General features: G+C 36.1%; 1 protein-coding gene across 1 annotated transcript; it reads left to right on the forward strand.

Annotated features, from left to right (window-relative positions):
- Positions 1-494: 494 nt before the first annotated feature.
- On the forward strand, positions 495-13,622 carry LOC101858734 (prostatic acid phosphatase; the record flags this gene model as incomplete). The annotated part of the gene is given in 9 exon segments (XM_005107344.3): positions 495-581; positions 2,268-2,438; positions 3,590-3,685; positions 4,139-4,225; positions 5,689-5,803; positions 6,644-6,729; positions 7,210-7,381; positions 8,360-8,488; positions 9,249-13,622. Coding segments are annotated over 9 exon segments (1,275 nt in total), but the record flags the coding sequence as incomplete, so codon positions are not given.
- Positions 13,623-19,140: the final 5,518 nt, after the last annotated feature.

Genomic DNA, 19,140 nt, shown 5'->3' on the forward strand with positions numbered 1-19,140 from the left:
CGCCTCGCGAAATATCACTTCCGGGTTTTCTAAAATTACAAAGACAGAAGCGTCGGCCTACAACAGCGATCGACGAAATACAGAAATTTAGCTTTTTTCAGCAAAACTGTCTCAAAACTGAAAAAAAACCAAGAGCGTCATGATCTGGAGAACATTTTAAAGAATATTCTGGCGAAAACCGCATGTCGATCTATGAAGCCTTTAAAAAGCCTTTTGAATAGAAAAATTCGGCCACCACAAATAGATAATAGATAAAGCTGAACAAGGCAATCCCTAACTTTCTTGCTATTTTTTTTTCTTCTAGAAACTACTTAAACTATGTCCAAAGTATTGTTTTCTTCATCAGCTGTCCAGAAATGATTTTTTTAGAGTTCTGCTATTATTTTCAAGCTGCTATAGTGTACATAGTCTTGCAGTGCTATATAAATATGTAACAGGTTACACTCACTCTTTATTTTTTTTACTGTTTAAATTCCTTTGTAATTATATTTCAGGTTGGTATGAGACAAGCTCATGCCTTTGGAAGCTATGTCAGGCACTGTTACGCTGACTTTGTTGGAAACACTTACAGTAGTGATCAGGTGTGTAATTTTCTGTATTGACACAGTGGAATGTTGGACTTCTCCATGTTCTTGAAATTAAAAATAAAAATAATAGCCTTATAGGCATATAATATGCTGAGGTTCAAACCTACTGAACTGCAAACGGAATCCTTGCAAATGTTCCAACTGCATGGGACACACTGAGGCAAAGCAGCTGTAGCACTGCATGAAAAGTAGTAAATGAATGAACCCTTAACAGCCAAAGAAATCTATTGGATTCGTGGATGCTCGGAATGGACCTTCTTAATACAATCAGTTTATCACCCAGTCAAACGTATGGAAGAACACTGAATCATAGACTCCATTGTCTATTGTGGATGGTTAAAGGATGCTTTCCCTCTGTTTTTTCTTTTGTTTATCATACTTCTTCCCAGCACTAAATAACTGTTTTGTTGATGTGCTTCTCTTCTCTCAAACAAACTTAGCATTCAGCTCATGCATCACCGAAGGTATGCAGATCAGAACTAACTCCCCAAACTAAAAAAGCAGCAAATATTTAAATTCAATGACACCCTATGTTAAATTCACTCTGAGCAATCATCATCATCATTGCCTTTCTCACCCTGGGTCAGGATACAGGCCACGAACAAACACTTTCTACCTTTCTCTATCCTGGGCTAGTCGCTTGATGTCACTCCATGTCTTCCCACTTTCTGTACATCCATTGCCGTGACTCTTCTCCAGGTTCCACGTGGTCTTCCCCTTGATCTTTTACCCTGTGGGTTCCAATCTAACACTTTTCTTGTTATGCAGCTGCTCGACTTCCTGAAAGTGTGTCCAGTCCATTGCCAACACCTTCTTCCCACATCATCTCTGACTGGGCTCTGTCTCGTTCTTCTTAATACTTCCTTGTTGGTGATCCTGTTTGTCATTCTGATCCTCAACAATACATTTACTGAAAAATTATCAAAGACAGTGGATCAGCACCTCTTCCAGTGCGGAACTCTCAATGATAGCAGAGCTTTTTGTCCTTCCTTCGAGAACAAACTCTGTCAATGGGACCATGCTGTTGTTAAACAAATTTTGCAAATTACACTTTGTGTCATTACACAAAAGATGAAAAACTTATAGGTTTTAGAAAAATCAATGTGACAACATAGCCTTTGTTTCTGGAAGAATTGTGATGCTTTTAAATGTTACCTTGATTCTGAGGTAGAAGTTTGCTTAGAAAGAAAGCACATACTTATGTAGGTATGAAACTTTTTTGTTCTTCTTTTTCCCTGTGTTGAAGTTCAAATTGTTAATATTTAAGTTTAAGGTTGAACATGGCTGAATAATTAATGGGGGCTCAACAAGCTATCTCCCCCTTCTCTCTTATGAAGGAATGAATTATTGCACATGTTAGAAAATTCTTAGAGACAATTGATGGTATAAAATTTGATATGATAAAGTAAGATATTCACCATTATTCCTGCCTTTGAAAAAAATAAATTATTATTGTACTTTGACCAGTGCCTGCCATACAAGGAAGCACATGCTGGTTACACCACTACCCTCGCTTACCCCGTCTGAATGCCTGTACCTTAATTTGGATCAGATTTGAACCCAACAAATGCTGTGCAGCTGTTTGTCATCCCGACAAAATGATATATATATTCATAAGCGACGCTAGCATGCAGTAGAGAGCAGCGTGTCTTGTAATTTTAAAATTTATTTTACTCACAGGTATTGATACGAAGCACGAGCAGAGAGAGAACACTAATGACCGCTCAGTGTGTAGCTGCAGGCTTGTTTCCTGTGATTCCTAATGGGAATGAGGACGCGTCTTTTCCACCTTGGTCTCTCGGAACATGGCAACCCATTCCTGTGCTGACAACACCCTATGGAACGGACAAAGTGAGTAGCTTTTTGCACTATGGGAAAGTAGTGTAAAGTCTCATCAGAGTTTGAAAGGTCTGCAGAGGTGGTTTTGGGTTCATTCTTGAACTTCAATGACATTATTTGTCAGCGTATTTTGGTTCAAAATTGGTATCCAGTAGCAGGAGATTTGTAAATTTGTAAGTTTACCTTTCTCTGTCTAGATAAGTCTTATTTGAATGCAGCATTTAAATGTTTCTTTATGGAAAAAAGTAGAAAGAAAAAAGATTGTGTTGTTCATCAATTTAAACAAGATTGGTGTGCTTGCAGTGTACTGAAGCTTATCTTAAATTCTAATAGTACAACTTTCGCCTCAACTCGGTTGAAAGGCTGGATTACTGTGTGGTCGACTGCAGTTCAAATCAGTTACAGGGTGTTCTTGAATTGGAATTGTAGGGGAAGTTTTGATAGCCTTGATAAATACTCTGAGGTTGACTTTTTGTTTTTATAGAGAAATGATTGTTTAAACTAATACAATGTCAACCCATGAGATTCCATAGTCGTAAGTCAGTAGGTTAGGGACTTGATCTGTCATGCAGAAGTTTGGGTTGGGGATATTTTTCAATTTCTTACCCCTTTCCTGACAGGAACTCATTGCTCCTCCTCCAAAATGACCTGCATTGTGTTTACAAAGGTAGTAATCTTTGACAGCTTTTGATAAAGAACTCCATTTCAAACTCCTCCCCTCCTCGCCTGATGTTTATGCCCATTCTACACTTACACTTAAGCTGAGTTGATGTTATAGAGTTCATGTCTTTGTTGTGGTTGTGTGGCTGAGCTCTCGCTCATATTCTGATTAGGTCACTGTTAGAGTCAGTTAAAAAGTCCCATATCATTGATGTCCGACTCTAATCTTGCTAATGGATGACCTTGGTTTTTAGAAAAGTAAAAAAACCCAACAACCCAAAGTAGTTTGTTTCTTACTATCTGTCAGAATTGTCAAAATATTATAAGGAGTGTTTTCTCTTTACGTATTATAGTATCATCAAGTGTGCTTATGGATGTGAATAACATGATTTGAGACGAAAAAGAGTGACCAAATGTGGTGCATACATGTGCTTTACTCTGAGTGTCCGCCATACGGGTTGGGTCATGTTTGAAGAGCTAATCATTAAAAATACATTCCACAGTTGATGCACCCAGACCATGCCTGCCCATATGTGCAGGCCTTAAAGGATGGAAACCTGGCCACCATTGCAATGAAAAAAAATCTAATAAATAACAAGGTTTGTGAAAACATGCTTCCTGGTATGAAATCTTTACAAAACCATCCCCCCCCCCCCCAAAAAGAAAAATAAATGAGAGTCAGGCTTGCATTATGAGGTAAATGAGATTATATTGGAGATCACCAGAAGTTCCTGAAATATGGCCTTGTGTTCTTCTCTTGTATAAGCTACTGAAACACAAATGTCCTCTCCAATGAAACTAACCTTTCTGGAATTCAGAGTTTTGGGCCTGTCAGCTGCTAGTGGCTTAGATCGAAGGAAAACATATGTGAAAAGCTGAAGAAGTTTAAACATTATACTCATTGCCCCTTCTTTATCTCTCCAACACAGGGACAATGATAACCTCTCCACTCCACCCAAATGAATCTTATGTAACTCTTTAATGTCAAGAGCCAAGTTCTCTCCTCTTGGCTTATGTTTACATAATCTTAATCTCATCTTTCTATGGTACAGGCTTTGATGTTCAAACTTAGTCAGCACACGGGAATGGTGATCAATACTACCTCTCTACATGGTCTGGCTGACACAGTCTACTGCCAGGTGATTTGAATGTTGTTCTTTTATTGATTTCTTTTGTTTTCACTCCTTACTTTTCCCATAATTTGTCATTTCCACCAAAAAGCATGCACTAATCTGGAAGTCATGTGGATTTGAACTCAAGGCTTACATGTGATGATCAAGTTTGTGACCAATGGGATCTCAATGGCCATCAAACTACATCTGTAATGGTGTAGTTTTTGTTTTATCCCTTTTTATTGGAGGGAAATCATATTGCAGAATTTCACTATTTAGCTGAGCTCAATTTTCCTGAAGAAAAGGAAAACTTTTTTGTCATCCTGTCAAAACTTAAAAGGAAACTGATTGAAATATGACCAACTTCTGCTTACTGTCCTCAAAATAGTTTTCCAAGGTACCTCATTTTCTCTATTCAAGTCTATCTATCAACTTTCATGTTTTTTATGGAGAAGCTTTTTAGATTTTGTCTTCTTTTTTATCTCTTATTAAAAAATGTGTTGTCCATGGTGTTATTTGTTACATATCGTGCACAGTTTTGGTTATTATGAAGACAGAACAAATAATATTCAGTAAGATTTAGCAGGACGTCTTTTCAAACCTAATTCTAAGTCACATATTATGCACTCTTTTTTTTGTTTCTGTTATTTAGGGGAGAGCCACTGGTACAAACTGGTATGTTCTCATTCTCTTCGATGCTGGCTGTTGTTTCTTTGTGTTTGTTGTTCATTTGTGTTTGTCATTCCTATTTTTCTCCCTTAATTAGTCGCCTGCTACCTCCTTCAATCGCAAATATCTTGACTTCTTTTCAAGATAGATGGGTATTTTTTTCATTGAAACCAAGAAAAATAGATAAGCTTTAAGATGATACCAATAATCTCATATATTGACAAGCTCCTGCCTCCACCATGCTGTGGAACATACACCTTTATATTAGAGAAGTATTGTGCATTTACCATATTTTTTTCTTTTTGTAACCCCCCCTGTGCTACTGACTGACATGTCTTTAGGCCATTCCCAAATGGGGGACATTAACATGTTCTTATGCACAGTAGAATTGTAAATGGGCTGATTCACCAATGTCATGCTCATAACTGTGCCTGAACTGTAACAGGGAACTGCTGCTTTTTCTTTCCTAATCTTTACTATCAGTATTTTGTCACACTCTTGTGACCAGCTATTTCCAGGGTGCCTTGGTAGTTGGAGCAGACTTTGTGCTGTTGAAGTGAGAGAGGTGAGCAGAGTAAGCCCGATTCCCTGTAAAGACTTCTCTGCTGACATCCACCCCTTGGCGCTTATATGACCTTATGCAGTTGTGAGCGCCGTAACACCTCTACCAAAACTTTTTTAAAAACTTTCTTTTTATTAACACTTTATTTATCTTCATGTGGTGTCTCTTTAGATTAACACATTTCTAAAATATATAAAAAAGCCCCCAAAAACAAATGAAGCGATACAAATATACAAACGAATTTCTGTTGTGTTCTCAGCTACTTCACAATATGACCCAGCCACAGTGGTTGACCAAGGCCGTGGAGGAACAGCTTGTGAAGTATTACCTGAATGTGCCAAACACTGCCCCGGAGGTGGCCAAGTATCTAACAGGTACGAAAAAAGAGGGAAAATAAAATGTCTGCAGTAGGAGTAAGAAATAAGTTTTCTAATAGTGTACATGATTTTTATTTATATAGTTGTACGTTTGAATGTTTTATACTTTGCATTCACACAAAACAGCTGTAGTACATATTGTGTAGCTGTGGTGATTGGCCAAAAAAAAAGGAGAAATTGCTATGAAACATTTGTGAGTTATCAGGAGATTTTACTGCTCTTTTTGTATTTTCTACTGTAATATAAAACATTTGTGAGTTATCAGGAGATTTTACTGCTCTTTTTGTATTTTCTACTGTAATATAAAACATTTGTTAGGTATCAGGAGATTTTACTGCTCTTTTTGTATTTTCTACTGTAATATAAAACATTTGTGAGTTATCAGGAGATTTTACTGCTCTTTTTGTATTTTCTACTGTAATATAAAACATTTGTGAGTTATCAGGAGATTTTACTGCTCTTTTTGTATTTTCTACTGTAATATAAAACATTTGTTAGGTATCAGGAGATTTTACTGCTCTTTTTGTATTTTCTACTGTAATATAAAACATTTGTTAGGTATCAAAGGTAAAAGATTTTACCTCTCTCTTTATACTTCTACTAGTTCTACATTACTGCAGGTAAGATAATTGTTTGTCAATTTTCTGAACGTAATGCATTCATGACAACTCTCTTGTACAAAATTTATGAAAGAATTACTTTCTATGCTATGGAAATGATTTGTCATCCCTTCATCATAACGTTTTATTTGAGTTTGAACATGGTGAGTTGATGTTGCTGATAGTGTTCCATATACAGTGCAAATCACCTTTTAGTTCATTTCCTTCTTTTGTTTAGGAAATCTCCTGCGAGCTATCACTGACAACATGATGGCCAGAGCGGACGACGAAGGAGAGAAGCTCAAACTGTACCTGTACTCAGGGGTGAGAGTCTTGTGTTCTGTTTTACCAACTGGCTTTATTCCTTTGTTTTTGGCATGTATGAAGGTGCTGAACTTCAGCGCTAATTCGCGTGTCTTCATGAACCATATCTACTCCATTCAAAGTATTCTATGTTGGCGAACCTATGACTCATTATTGTGTGATGTAGTGTATTTTATTGTGAAATGACATATTAGTACTATCAGATACAAGTCCTTCTGTGTGATCGGTCAAAGGCTAAGGGTGAACAAGACTGATGTAAAGTGCGTGTGTGTGTACTTATCTTACCCCATTCAGTGTTCACTGCCACTTTAGGAAAAGGAAATATCTGTTGTTTTAAAAACTGAATGTTTGATGAAGGGGGGGGGGGGGGGGGGGGTGTTGTGTCAATGATTGTTTCTTGTGTAAAAAGAAAGAGTTAACAAAAAATTCCTAAGTATTCTTACTCATGAAAATTATTTTTATTGTTGCTGTACTTTCCAGCATGATACCAATGTTGGTTCCTTGATGTCCTTACTGGGTTTTGGCAATGGCATCCATGTTCCATTTCTCGGGGCTCTCATCTTTGAGCTGCACAAGATTGAAGGAGAGCACTTTGTACGACTTCTGTATAAAAATGATTCTTCATTGCCACCTTTTGTGATGAAATCAGAACGTGAGTACACCCTTTTAGCTGGGCATAGTGTTACAAGTTAAAAAAAAAAAGCACCCCTCGCTATCCTTTTACTTTTTTGATGGTCCATGGATTGGTGGTAAGTGCTGTGTTTGATTGAGTCAACTCCAGCTCGAAGCAGGTAGCTGCACTGTGACCTCAGAATGGTGTTTAACTGTTGGACCTTTGTCTTTTGTTACTGTCCAACCTGGAGTAGTGTTGTCTGTACAAAGGTGCAGTGTTGTTATTATTATTTTCTTCTTGAAGAATGAAAGATAGAAATGGCTTTTGTTGAACTCGGTTAATAAATTCTTATAGTGAAAAAACTGTTGTTTTTTTAAATTGTCTTTTCCAAAAGACAGGCTTTTTTGTGTGTTTGTTTTGTTATGCTTCCTGTGTTTGGGGGTTTTGTCACAAGATGGCATTTATGTTATTTTGAAGTGTATGATGCAAAGTTGAGAATTTGGTAGAGTAGCTTCAGTTAAAAATATGATGTTGAACTGTTAGATTTTAAGTAGTATATATGTGTCACAGCAGTAGAATCAGGTGCTCTTCAATTTTTGTGCATACATTGTTATTGGTATAAACTTAAAGCTTCTTCATTTGTCTTGTTTCTCATCACAACAATACTCATCTATCTTGAATAGAAGTCGGGATATTTGCGATTGAAGGATGTGGGGTCGCCTGGTGTAAGTGGTAAAATGACCTCCAAAGTTTGGTGATTTCCAAAGCTTTTGTATCCTTGGAAACTGCAAATTTACATTTTTTATGCCTTTGATGAACGTTTTAAAATAAATTCCATACAAGAATGTGTTTTTTAAAAGGACATTAAAGGTTCTGTTATGTTGGGATTAGCCAAAATTGACTTAGTTATCTGTTTGAACCCCAAAATATTCCTTTCATCTTAAAGAAAGGAATGGGGAAAGTTATTAGCTCCTCTTTTAGCTCTTAAGTTTTCTGGAATTTCTTTTTCATCCTCAGGTTGCTATAGGGAATTTTGCCCTTTACACTCCTTTGTGAAAGCTTATAAAGACTATGTGATGACAGAAGAGGAGTGGGGCACCCTGTGCAGTGAGACAAAGTCTCCCGGTGGCTTTGTTATTGATGACCGTAAGCTTTGAGTTTATTTAATTGATTCTGGATCACCATATAAGTGGTGTCTTTGTTCCGCATTTCAGGGGATTGCCATTTAAGTGACGTTTTTGGAGTACTGATTTCGTCAACCCTAAGACCTACACCTGGTCCTGTGCTACATTTACTATCTATTTTCACTCATATTGTGATCTTCTGTCCAATTACGAATAGTTTGAGTGCTCACACAAACAAATCCATCTATATTTGACTGAATTATATTCATTTTAAGGTAACACCGCTTCGAACTGGGTGCGTAAAATTGTGGAATCCCTTGAGCATTGAGAGAGTTAAATTAGGCATATAGATTGTAAAGCGGGGTTCACGTAGGAAATGGTCAAGTTTGAGGCGTAATAATATTTCTTAAAAAGTCTTTTGTGATTGGTACATTTATGAAAAACATTTTAATTTCATTGTTTTACCTTTCAAAGGTTTTATTAAAACACACTTTTTCATCAAACTCATGTTTATTTTGTTTATTTTTTTGTTCCTTTGAAATTTCCGTCTGTTGTCACTTTGAGAGTTTAGAGTTATTATTATTGTAATGATGTGCCTCATTTTGATAATAAAAATGAATTGTTAAATTATTCATGCTTTTTAAAAACTAAAGCCAAATCTTTTTTAACCTACTGAGATACCTCTTTTTACTGCGGTAATAATGTTCATCTTTGTGTGCTCTGCATCACATTTGCCTGCGTAGTTTTGCATCTTCCTTTTTTTTCTCACTTCTTCTCTACAGGTGCGATACCCATAATGGTGGCTGTTCTGGTAGCTCTCTTGGGTCTCTTAGTCTTCCTAGCTTTCAAAGCTCTTCAGTACAGGCAGCAGATCCGACTGGGGCCGGGGAGTGAACAGTATGCCTTGCTCAACGAGGGAACGGATGGGACCAGCGATAGCGAAACGGAGATTTACATGATGGAGGAGACTCCAGAACAGAGTTCCAGTCACAGAATTGCCAACGGTACGTTTGATGCGGATGATGAAGAGGAGGAGTATGATGATGTCGATAAGTCGAGGAAAGTTCGAGGTCTGCGTGATCATGGTAACGATGAGATGGAGGATGAGTTTTAGTACGTTGTGATTCTAAAATATCTTTTATTTGATTTTGTTGTGATTTTTGGCAGCTGTGACTGTGTATTCAAAACACCCTCTTTTGTGATACTGCAGGAGTACACTTTGAAAATTTGTCATTGAATTCTTGGAAAATGAGACAATTGTGTATGTGTGCTGTTAATGAAAGAAATAAGGTGATGAGAAGTATTCATGATGCACAGTTATGACATTTTTACTGCTGTTTATTTAAGCTATGACCTTTAAATAGATGTACTATGTACATTTAGATTCAAAAGAGGCCATACGTTTTACTTGTTCCCCAAAATACTGTGTTTTGATCTGAACATTCCATGAACCAGTTGTTTCTTTTAATTTTTGTTTGTTCTAGTTCCTGTTCCTGCTTATCACCTTGCAATAATCATTCATTTTAATGTATCTAAGGTTCTTTTTCCTTTTTTAAAAATTGTCTTCCAAACAGCCATCTTCAATTTCTGCTGTTATTGCTGCTTACTCTTTTAAAGTAGTTCTTTTTTATGCACTGATTCATGGAATTAAAATGTGAGTGAAAATGTTTTCTGAGGATAATGAAACGTGACATTGATATAACCTTTGTCATTACTACTTCATTCCTTTTTTTGAGATTTGATAGTTGTTAAATGAAAAACTCTCTTTGCCTCCCTCAGTGCATTATTTCTTATGCACTAGCATTTTCATACTGTTCTGTGTTGTGAAGAATAGATCGAAATCTTTGGTATACAATTATCAATATATTCAACTGCACCTTTTTATTTATATTGCTCTTTATGATGATGTTTGCAGTTTTTAGTTTCTGTGAATTGTTTATATGTCACCAGAGTGAGCAATGCTGGTCATGCTCTTGTTTAGTGACATAATTGTGATGTTTGGTTCCTTATTATACCAAAGTTATATGTATTTTCTAAAGTGATAATTACTTTGATGCTAATCTATGTCCTACTAAAGGCAAGATAGTCTAGTTTGGAGACAGAGCATTTGATCCCTCTGGGCTGGGATACAATATGTAGCAATTCAACATAATGAGTCGCTTGTTGCACTCAGGTGTTCCGAGATATCGTACAAAACTTCAATTTTTTAAAAACTGTTTTTTTGACACCTCAACTGTAAGTGACCATAACTTTGAAACCAAAGCAGCTAGACTGATACTGTCTTCATACACTTGAACGTCTTGAACAGATCTTTACTTTTACATATTTATAGTATTGTATTGTCAAAATACGACTTGCAACTAATTTTATCATGTTGTGACACAAATATTAAAAAAATTCTGACTAGACTCAGTTTCAAACCTTGGCCTTCTACATGCTTTTCAGGATTGTGATAACAGCAAATGACATTTCTCTGTTATCTTCTGAGGGTGATCATAAAAGTTATGCAGGGCCCAGGGCTTTGATTGATAAGCAGATTGAAAAGATGGCGCTCATCTTGACATGAGGATGTAATGGAGCTGTGTCTGGCTATCTCTTGGTTCTTTGAGCCATCAACTTCAGACCTTTTTTTTTCCTTTTTGAGTTTTTTTCTATTATAGTCCTTTTGGTGGGGGGCGCGGGGGCTTGAGGAAATGGGATTGAAATGTGTTTAAATATTTTGTTGAACAGATAAGGAGTAGGCTTTTTAAAAGTTTAAACAAAATCTCATTTTATTTATTTATTTACTCTCATGCTTTGATCTGCTGATAGATTGTTTGATCATTTTTGTCTTTTTCATCACATTTCGTCTAGGTCGTTATTGCCTGCAACACCGGTGCTCTCATGTTAGCAGTGAGAAGAAGAGCAGTAAGAGCAAAGTTACACAATCAAAGATCTTTAACTTTAAGCATTCAGCTTACTCTCGTTTTTTTAAAATTTATTTTGTTTGTTATAATAATAAAGAAGGCAAAATATGTTCATGTTTATATGCTAGTCATCATAGCATTTATTTAATTTTTGCAATCTGTTTGTGTCAATATTTTCTCTTTGTAATGATGGAAAGATGAATACTTGTGTGGAGAGTCTTTTTCTTTTTCCCCTGATGGCTTAGAACTTTTAGTCCAGAACATCTTGCACTTTGTTTGTAATTATGTGTTCCAGTTGAATTTTTAACATTTGTGAGGGAGTTTTACTTCTAAAGTCTGTTTTGTATCCCAGTTGATTCTTTAGAATTCGTCCATACATACTTAGGAAAGCAGTTAATCTAAAGGTCAGCAAAATATTACTTTTCAGTTTCTTAAGTTAAACTTTATCCTTCTTTGCAGAATGTTTGACCCCTGGTGATTAACTTATCAGAACCATCTTTTTCAGTGGGTCGTGCTTAAGGTTGGACTGAATAAGAGAAAAATGTGTTTGCAATCGGTTTACTTTTTAAATGTACAAAGGTTCGTCAATGATGCCAAACTTTTTGAATTCATTGTATTTATCTTTTTTTTTGTTTAAGATTGGTCAAAATGTATTCATGGCCCTCATGTTTACTACTAGTCATGGCTAGTCAACTATAGGTTCACACAGTGTCTTTATTTTATTCATTTGAAGGCCGTTTTTCCCCTCCATCAGATAATGTATCTTTCCTTTCTTGGAGCTGTAAGTGCCATTTTCATTATTTATACTGAACAGAGTTTCTTTAAATTTGGGTAGTGGTTAATTGCAATTTTGCCAGCCTGCTTTTCAATATTTTTTTTCAACTGTCGAGATTTCTTAATGTTTGCAATGTGCACATAGGATGGGATTTAAAAAATATTCTTCTCTGGTTTTGAAGAAAACTAAATAAATGCCTGACTCCAACATAACCTTCCCTAAGGCCGTTGTTATCTATGCTGTACTTTGGAGTTGGTTTATGTGCATATAATTTATAAGTGATGTTCCCACCTTTCTTTGGAACTCTTTTACACTTACATTTCTACATCAATTTCTTGATACTTCAGAATATATGAAATTTATGAGTCTGTGGTCCACTGCTGTTAAGAAGTTTTAGATTTTGAATCTTTTTGGTCAGAAAGCCATGACTGATAATTTTGTCATGGGTTTCGCATGAGGATATGGAGTATCTGTAAGTGGCTAATCATATGTATTGAATAACATCTAAGAGAGCAGAAAACATTACTTCTGCTGGCTGTGTGTCACTTTCATCGTCACTTTGACTCCTTTTAGTGCTGTCTGAGTTTTTGACCTGGAATTTGGTGATTTACAAAAAGGTTGTCAAGGTTTGTTGTCTTGACAGATATTTATCAAGCACTTGAATTTTTTTTCTTCTTTGGATATTTTGCCATTTATTTCAATTTCCATTTTTTTCACCCCATAAGAGTATTAAGAGTGAGATATATCAAAAGAGGACAATGTTAATGTTGTTCCATATTCATTATGATGTAAATATTTGTTGATCTCATGCTTTATTTAATAATATAAATCAAACAAGTTTAGCAGAGCCATTCTTATACCGTAATTTTGGTTTTGACGGCCTCTCTCATTACGTTCTTATTTGTTGCTGTAGCTGGTTACTGTACTGGTGTGAATTATATTTTCTTTCTTTTTGAAAAGAAAAACAATATGTTGCAGCTTTCTGTAATGTAATTTTCATTGTTGATGCTCTGTTCCTTGAACAAAGGGCAAGTCTGTTTCAGTCTTTTTGAAACTCATCTTCGATACTCCTAATCTGAAATATTTTATTGTTTTCTTGTGACTTCCATTTCTGTTAAGTTTCTCATATCAGTCTTTTGTATATATGAATATACATGCTCTTCAGCCTTCAGCATTGTTACTGTTATAATGAAAGTTTATGCTTTAACTTTTTTTCAAGATGTAACTTTCTATTCCAATCTGTATCTCTTCTCTAGTGCCTCATTTTTGCCAACATTGATAATTTGCTCAACATTTGTGCTGTCCAAATAAAGTATCGGTGTGGTTCGTTTTGAAGGTGATATGTTATAGTTGCAACAGCAGCTGCAGCAGTAATAGTTGTTGTTGGAGTACATGTCTTAATTTGGGTTTTGTGAAGAAGGAGACTGTAAAGCTTCATCGTGATAACTGTAGTTAAATAGTATAATGGAACGTTGCCAAATTTGAAAGAAAAAAATGGATTAATTGCATTGTTTGCTTGATAGGTATGACAAATGGGGTTAGTATTTGAGAGGAAATGTACAATAATGTGACTAAGGGTGTCCGCGGGTTGACATTAAAAAGTCTAGATAATTTACAATTTTATTTTAGGGGCTGTTCAAATATAGTATTACACCTGTTTTGGGACTTTGTGTGCCCCCCCCCCCCCTTCTTACACTTTTCTTACTTTTGCGCCCCCCAATCCCGTAATATTACATTGTTCTATGCGGTTTACATAATATTCATGAAAAACATGCTTACACACATGTACGTGCTCATAATAATACATGTATGCATTTCTACATTCACTAAGAAATAACAGAGTAAATCATTCAAGCAAAATATTGCATACACTCTTTCTTACTAAAAAGGAAAAAAATTGAGACTCATGTCAATGTCAAAAACGCCTTAATTACAAATAAAACAAATTACAGGCAAATTCTGATAAAGTCGGAACCGAAAAAAAGTGTTGACTTTGAGCAAAGTTGACTTTAACCATTGTACTTGTAAATGGCCCTTGAAAATTGAAGATGACAGCTACGAAATTACAAAGTACCTGGTAACAAGATGTTAGCTCAATTTCAGTGAGTGCTCAATTTCAGTGAGTATAATTATTTTCTGAAGTTGTCACCAAAGCAAGAGATAATGAGTGAACAAAGTAATTGGAGATGTGTACACCACTAGCTCAGGCCCTAAATATATATCTTCTTAAATGAATTCATCTTGGGATTTAGCCACAAATTGTTGACTTTACGCAAGGTTAACACTCAGGCAGTTGACTGTATCAGAAACACAATTAATTAAACAAAGAACTTTAAGCAAACTTAATTTTTCAAGATTCCACTGTATCTCTGTTATAACTGATCATTATGCTTAAAACAAAAAGTTAAATTAGTTATCATCAACAAAGGCAGTGTTCATCATTATGTCAAAAATATTTTTAAAAACAAGGGCATCTGCTGAGCTGTCTTCCAAATCTGGGTCCTGTTCCTTCTCTTTCTCCTCTTCCTCCTCTAAAGCCCTGTGCCTCTTCAATGCCGCAAAACTTGGAAAATATTTTCCACTTCCCTTGTGGCGTATTCATGCTTGCAGCTCGAGGACTTACTGTATCGCCATGGCATGTGCCGTGCTTACCACTCTAAGTGAACAGTGAACTCTCTTTTTCTGTGTTATTTGTAAACAAAATTATGTTGTCATAAATTTTTTCCTTGTTGTTTTTTCACCTCACAATAGTTCTCTTTCTTTTTTTTTTAAACACTTTTCTTACTGGAGCCGAAGAACCCCCCCCTTCCTCCAGGCTTAAGATTATATTTGAACAGCCCCTTATGTCGTTACCCTTTATTCAAGTCAGAATTTTTTACCATCTCATGATGATGAAAGGTGCTCCTGGAGACTACATAGCTTCTAGCATTTTTAAAGCCTGTTTGTTGGAGAAGGACCCAAATTTTAATTAAGTGGCTCTGAATTGTACAAAGTCACTAACTTTCAGTTATTTAGAACAGTTTCTTAAAGTTCTATGTGAAGGGTACATCTGCTTTACAAAAATTTTCTGTTTTGTACACCAAATGATTGTGCAAAGTGATGATTCGTTTGTAATGTGTTATGTGATAATGCTCAGTTTGGATATATATATGTCCAAAGTTATCAAGGTTCTGCTGGGCTTCAGTCAAAAGTTTCCATTTGCAATATTCAATTGTTCTACAATCCTTTTGGATTTATATTTTATGTGGTAGTAAGTAACGAATGTGTTAAATCAGCTTTCAATAGCATCAGGAGTACATGTTTCAAAGACTACTTTAATAAGAATTGTTGTCACAGAATACACATGTTTGGGTTTCAAATCCTGTTCAGGAGGTTTTTATGGTACCTATGTATTAAGTGCTGTAGTTTTTCCTTAAAAGGGTTAAAGTGGAAAACTTGTTTTGTTGCTGTTTATGCTTTTAATTTTGAAGTGAATCCTTTGTAGGTGCCAGTTTTAGCATTAGTCTGGTAGGAAGTTGTAATGCTTCTCAGTATTTACCACATAAGGTGAGTACTTTTAAACTGGACATACAAGTTTTGTTTTTAAATTTGTTTATGTTCGATATTGTTCTTACAATTTACGGCCATGGAGATACCACCGCAAAGGTCTACCTCATTCCTGCTCAAAAATTATTTTTGTAAATTGAAAGGGTCACAAAATTAAGGATCCAAGTCGTATTCTGCTGAAAATAGAGTTCTTTGTAGAAGACACACATCAGCTGAGACTTGACAGCATAGCATTAGAATGAAATGACGGTGGTTTTAAATCAGAGTATGGTCTTTATAAATTACCCAAACTTGGTTCTATATCTTGCTTAAGACTGTGATTTGCATTTTCCTTGAAACAACCTCAAGGTGACTTAGACCCTTTATCTTTCTGATCACTTCAATTCTTTTGCTCTTTTCGCAGCTCCGAACGGCCACGTTTGTGTCTATGCACCTTTCTTTAATTATATGAAAAATGAAACTGAGCACATTTGCCTTTAATGCGAAATTACGTTGTGCTCCGCATTTGTGTGGACTTTAAACTTTAAAGGTTGTTTGTTTTTGGTCCTCTTATCAGATTTCATGTTGCCGTTACAAACATTGCGATAGTCTTTTCTTTTAGTGTCATCATGAGCTTAGTGCTATTGTCTACTATGTAAATCATTTTAATTTTAAAATTGACTGAATTTCTGTCACAAAACTGGGAGTGAGTACAAAATGAAACTGCATTCTACAGAACATAGGCTTTGACAGTGATAATTTTGGGCTCACAGGAAAGGTTTTTCAACAGCCTTGACAGCTGTGACAAAATCTCCCAAAAGTCAAAAATTGGAATTAGTACAAGCTAGCTCTCAGCTAATGCAATGGAGGTAGTGAGAAGAAAATATGTTAATCGCAAGAAGAGACAAGTATACAAACCACTACTGAACACTTAGGTACCACTGGTGAATTTCTCCATTTGCTGTCTGAAGAGGATCTTTTGGCTACAGATGGACAAAAAAAGTGTTGTTTGCGAAGCACTTTGGTTTGGGTTACATGTTCTGTTTTCAGAAATACTTGTTTTTTAATATTATGCCTCTGTGCATCAACATAACTTAGTGGTAATGAAGCTACTGTAAAGCTGAACATAAAAAACCCCATAATACATACCATAAACAAGGCATAAAAGTTTGAGCTCACCAAGTGACAATATCAGCTTTTCAAATTTCTTTATTTATTTAGTTCAGTGCTTGAAAAAAAAACAATTGTCATTTTTGCCAGAAATTGCAAAAAAAAAATCTTATTCTAAAAAAATAAGGATCTGTTGTTGCCATTGCCCGTTCTTGTTATTTCTGCTGTCATTTAATGTTCCACTGTGATCACACTGCTTGCAAAATAGCCAAGACTAAAAGATGTTGTCGGGGTTCACCTTTTAAAAATGATTTAAAAAAAAAAATCCTTTCCAGTTTATCGTCCAGTTTACAAAGTTCTATTTTTGACAAAAGGTGTGGATAGTTGGAGGGCGGCACTGGTAGGTCCTACTTCTATTCTTTCCCTCTGTTGTTTCTGTCTATCGTCTTGCTTCTTCCTAAGGCTGAGGCCTACTATATGAGTCATTGAGTGGACGTGCTTCTCTTTTCTCAAACAAACTAAACTCAACTTGAAAGTGGAGGATTACAAAATGCCAGTGCTGATTCTTTTTTACAATTTATTCTCTAGTCATGCACAAACTTTAAGTTTACAGTCAAACCTTGTTTTTTCGCCACTCTTGGGATGAGCATGAAGTTGGGGGAATAATGGGGCTGGCGCCCTACTGCCCAACGTCAAGGGAAATGATTCTGCAGTGCGATCTGTGCTTGAGAAGTGTCTTTTCGTTTCTTGCTCTCTCTATCTCCTTCTTGTTGGAGAGACTAACAAGCAGGCAACCAGTGGGTGCCATGGGTAGTGTGTACCTCTGACGATCAGTTCGCTGGCGGTATGGCGCGGCAAAGTTACATTAGTTTAATGAGGACCGTACAACTCAGACAGATGGTGGATGGCAGCGTTAAGGCAAACTTACTATGTTTATAAAGGCGTTCCTTTTCATACTTTAGCAAAACTGGTGGTATAACGAGGGGTGAAGCAACGAGGTTTGACTGTACTTTATTCAGTATAATCACTGTTTCTGGACTTTTATTCCATGACACTCTTGAAATTGAACTTTGTTATTTACAACTATGCACTTCTCACAGCATTCACAATGTACAATTCCTTCCTTTACATTTGAAACTAAAATTGAATGAGTAAAATTTATTTTGCTGACAATATTGTTCTTTCATTTTGTTTCATTGCTGTGTGAGGAGTATTTTGAATGCATACTCTACCCGTTTATAAATGTTGTGTGGACTAAGTATTCTCCATCCTCTTCTGTGCATTCCACTGCTGGAGTCAGAAGTAGTTGACTGCAGTGCAGCTGATTTTTACGTATGTGACTGTTTTTCCTTCTATGTAGGGCCCTTGCCTTCAGGCAGCCACATTCAGAATTCGAAGGTACTCTCTATGTTTTTATACTTTGTAGGATTTCATTTTAAATTTTGCCCAGATGGCAGCTTAGGCCGACTCTATCGCTTTTAGACCTCCAAGGGATCTTTAATGTGCTCAACTTGCACACTGGTCCTCCGAGATTTTTCACCCTTATCCGAGAAGGCTAGGTTTCGATCTTACTTACCCTAAGAACTGGGGTGTGGCTGACTGAAAGACAGCAGTGAGATTGGAAGGAACTTGGAGTAGCAACAGAAAGAATCGCAAAGTAAAGGAGAGAGAGGAAAGTGGAGATGAAAGCAGATGACAGAACAGGATTAGAGAACAGGAAAGGAGGTAAAAGGAGTAATTTTAAAAGAGGAAAGTCTTTCCATTGATATCAGGTTTCAAACCTTTTTTAATGAGAGGCGAACCCCATACCTCCAGACCATGAGAGCCGCCAGTATTCTCCATAGATCTTTGGTTTTGTGTGACAGGGTCAAGTATCAAAAGTACCTTTTTGGTGGTTTTCTCCTTCTTTCCTATAAAAAATCTATCGTCTTTATCCCTATTCTTCCTTTGCTTTGTACGTTACTCTCTAGTAACACCTCTAATATTTGGCACTTATACGACCTAATTGTGTTGATTACTAAAACTAAACTAAAATGTATGAAATTTGGTATTATGGCCTTGACAGATCCTCCCTACCTGCCACAGTGTTTGATGGAAACAGTAACAAAAGGTGGCACTGACTTTTTCGCGAAAAGTATAAAACAACAAATGAGATTTCATTAAAGTAATTGTACATCCATTGAAGGATTTCAATTTACAGCGGGTGTAAAAGCGACATTTAGCCAAGAAAAGAATAGGAAGAGGACGATATTGAAAAGAAGTTTTTTAGTTTTAGTAAGAGTTTTATGGCACTTGCAACACATTATGGTCATATAAGTGCCAAGGATTAGAGGTGTTACAAGAGAGTAACAAACACAA

Source organism: Aplysia californica, unplaced genomic scaffold (assembly GCF_000002075.1).
Source record: "Aplysia californica isolate F4 #8 unplaced genomic scaffold, AplCal3.0 scaffold00595, whole genome shotgun sequence".
Taxonomy (NCBI): domain Eukaryota; kingdom Metazoa; phylum Mollusca; class Gastropoda; order Aplysiida; family Aplysiidae; genus Aplysia; species Aplysia californica.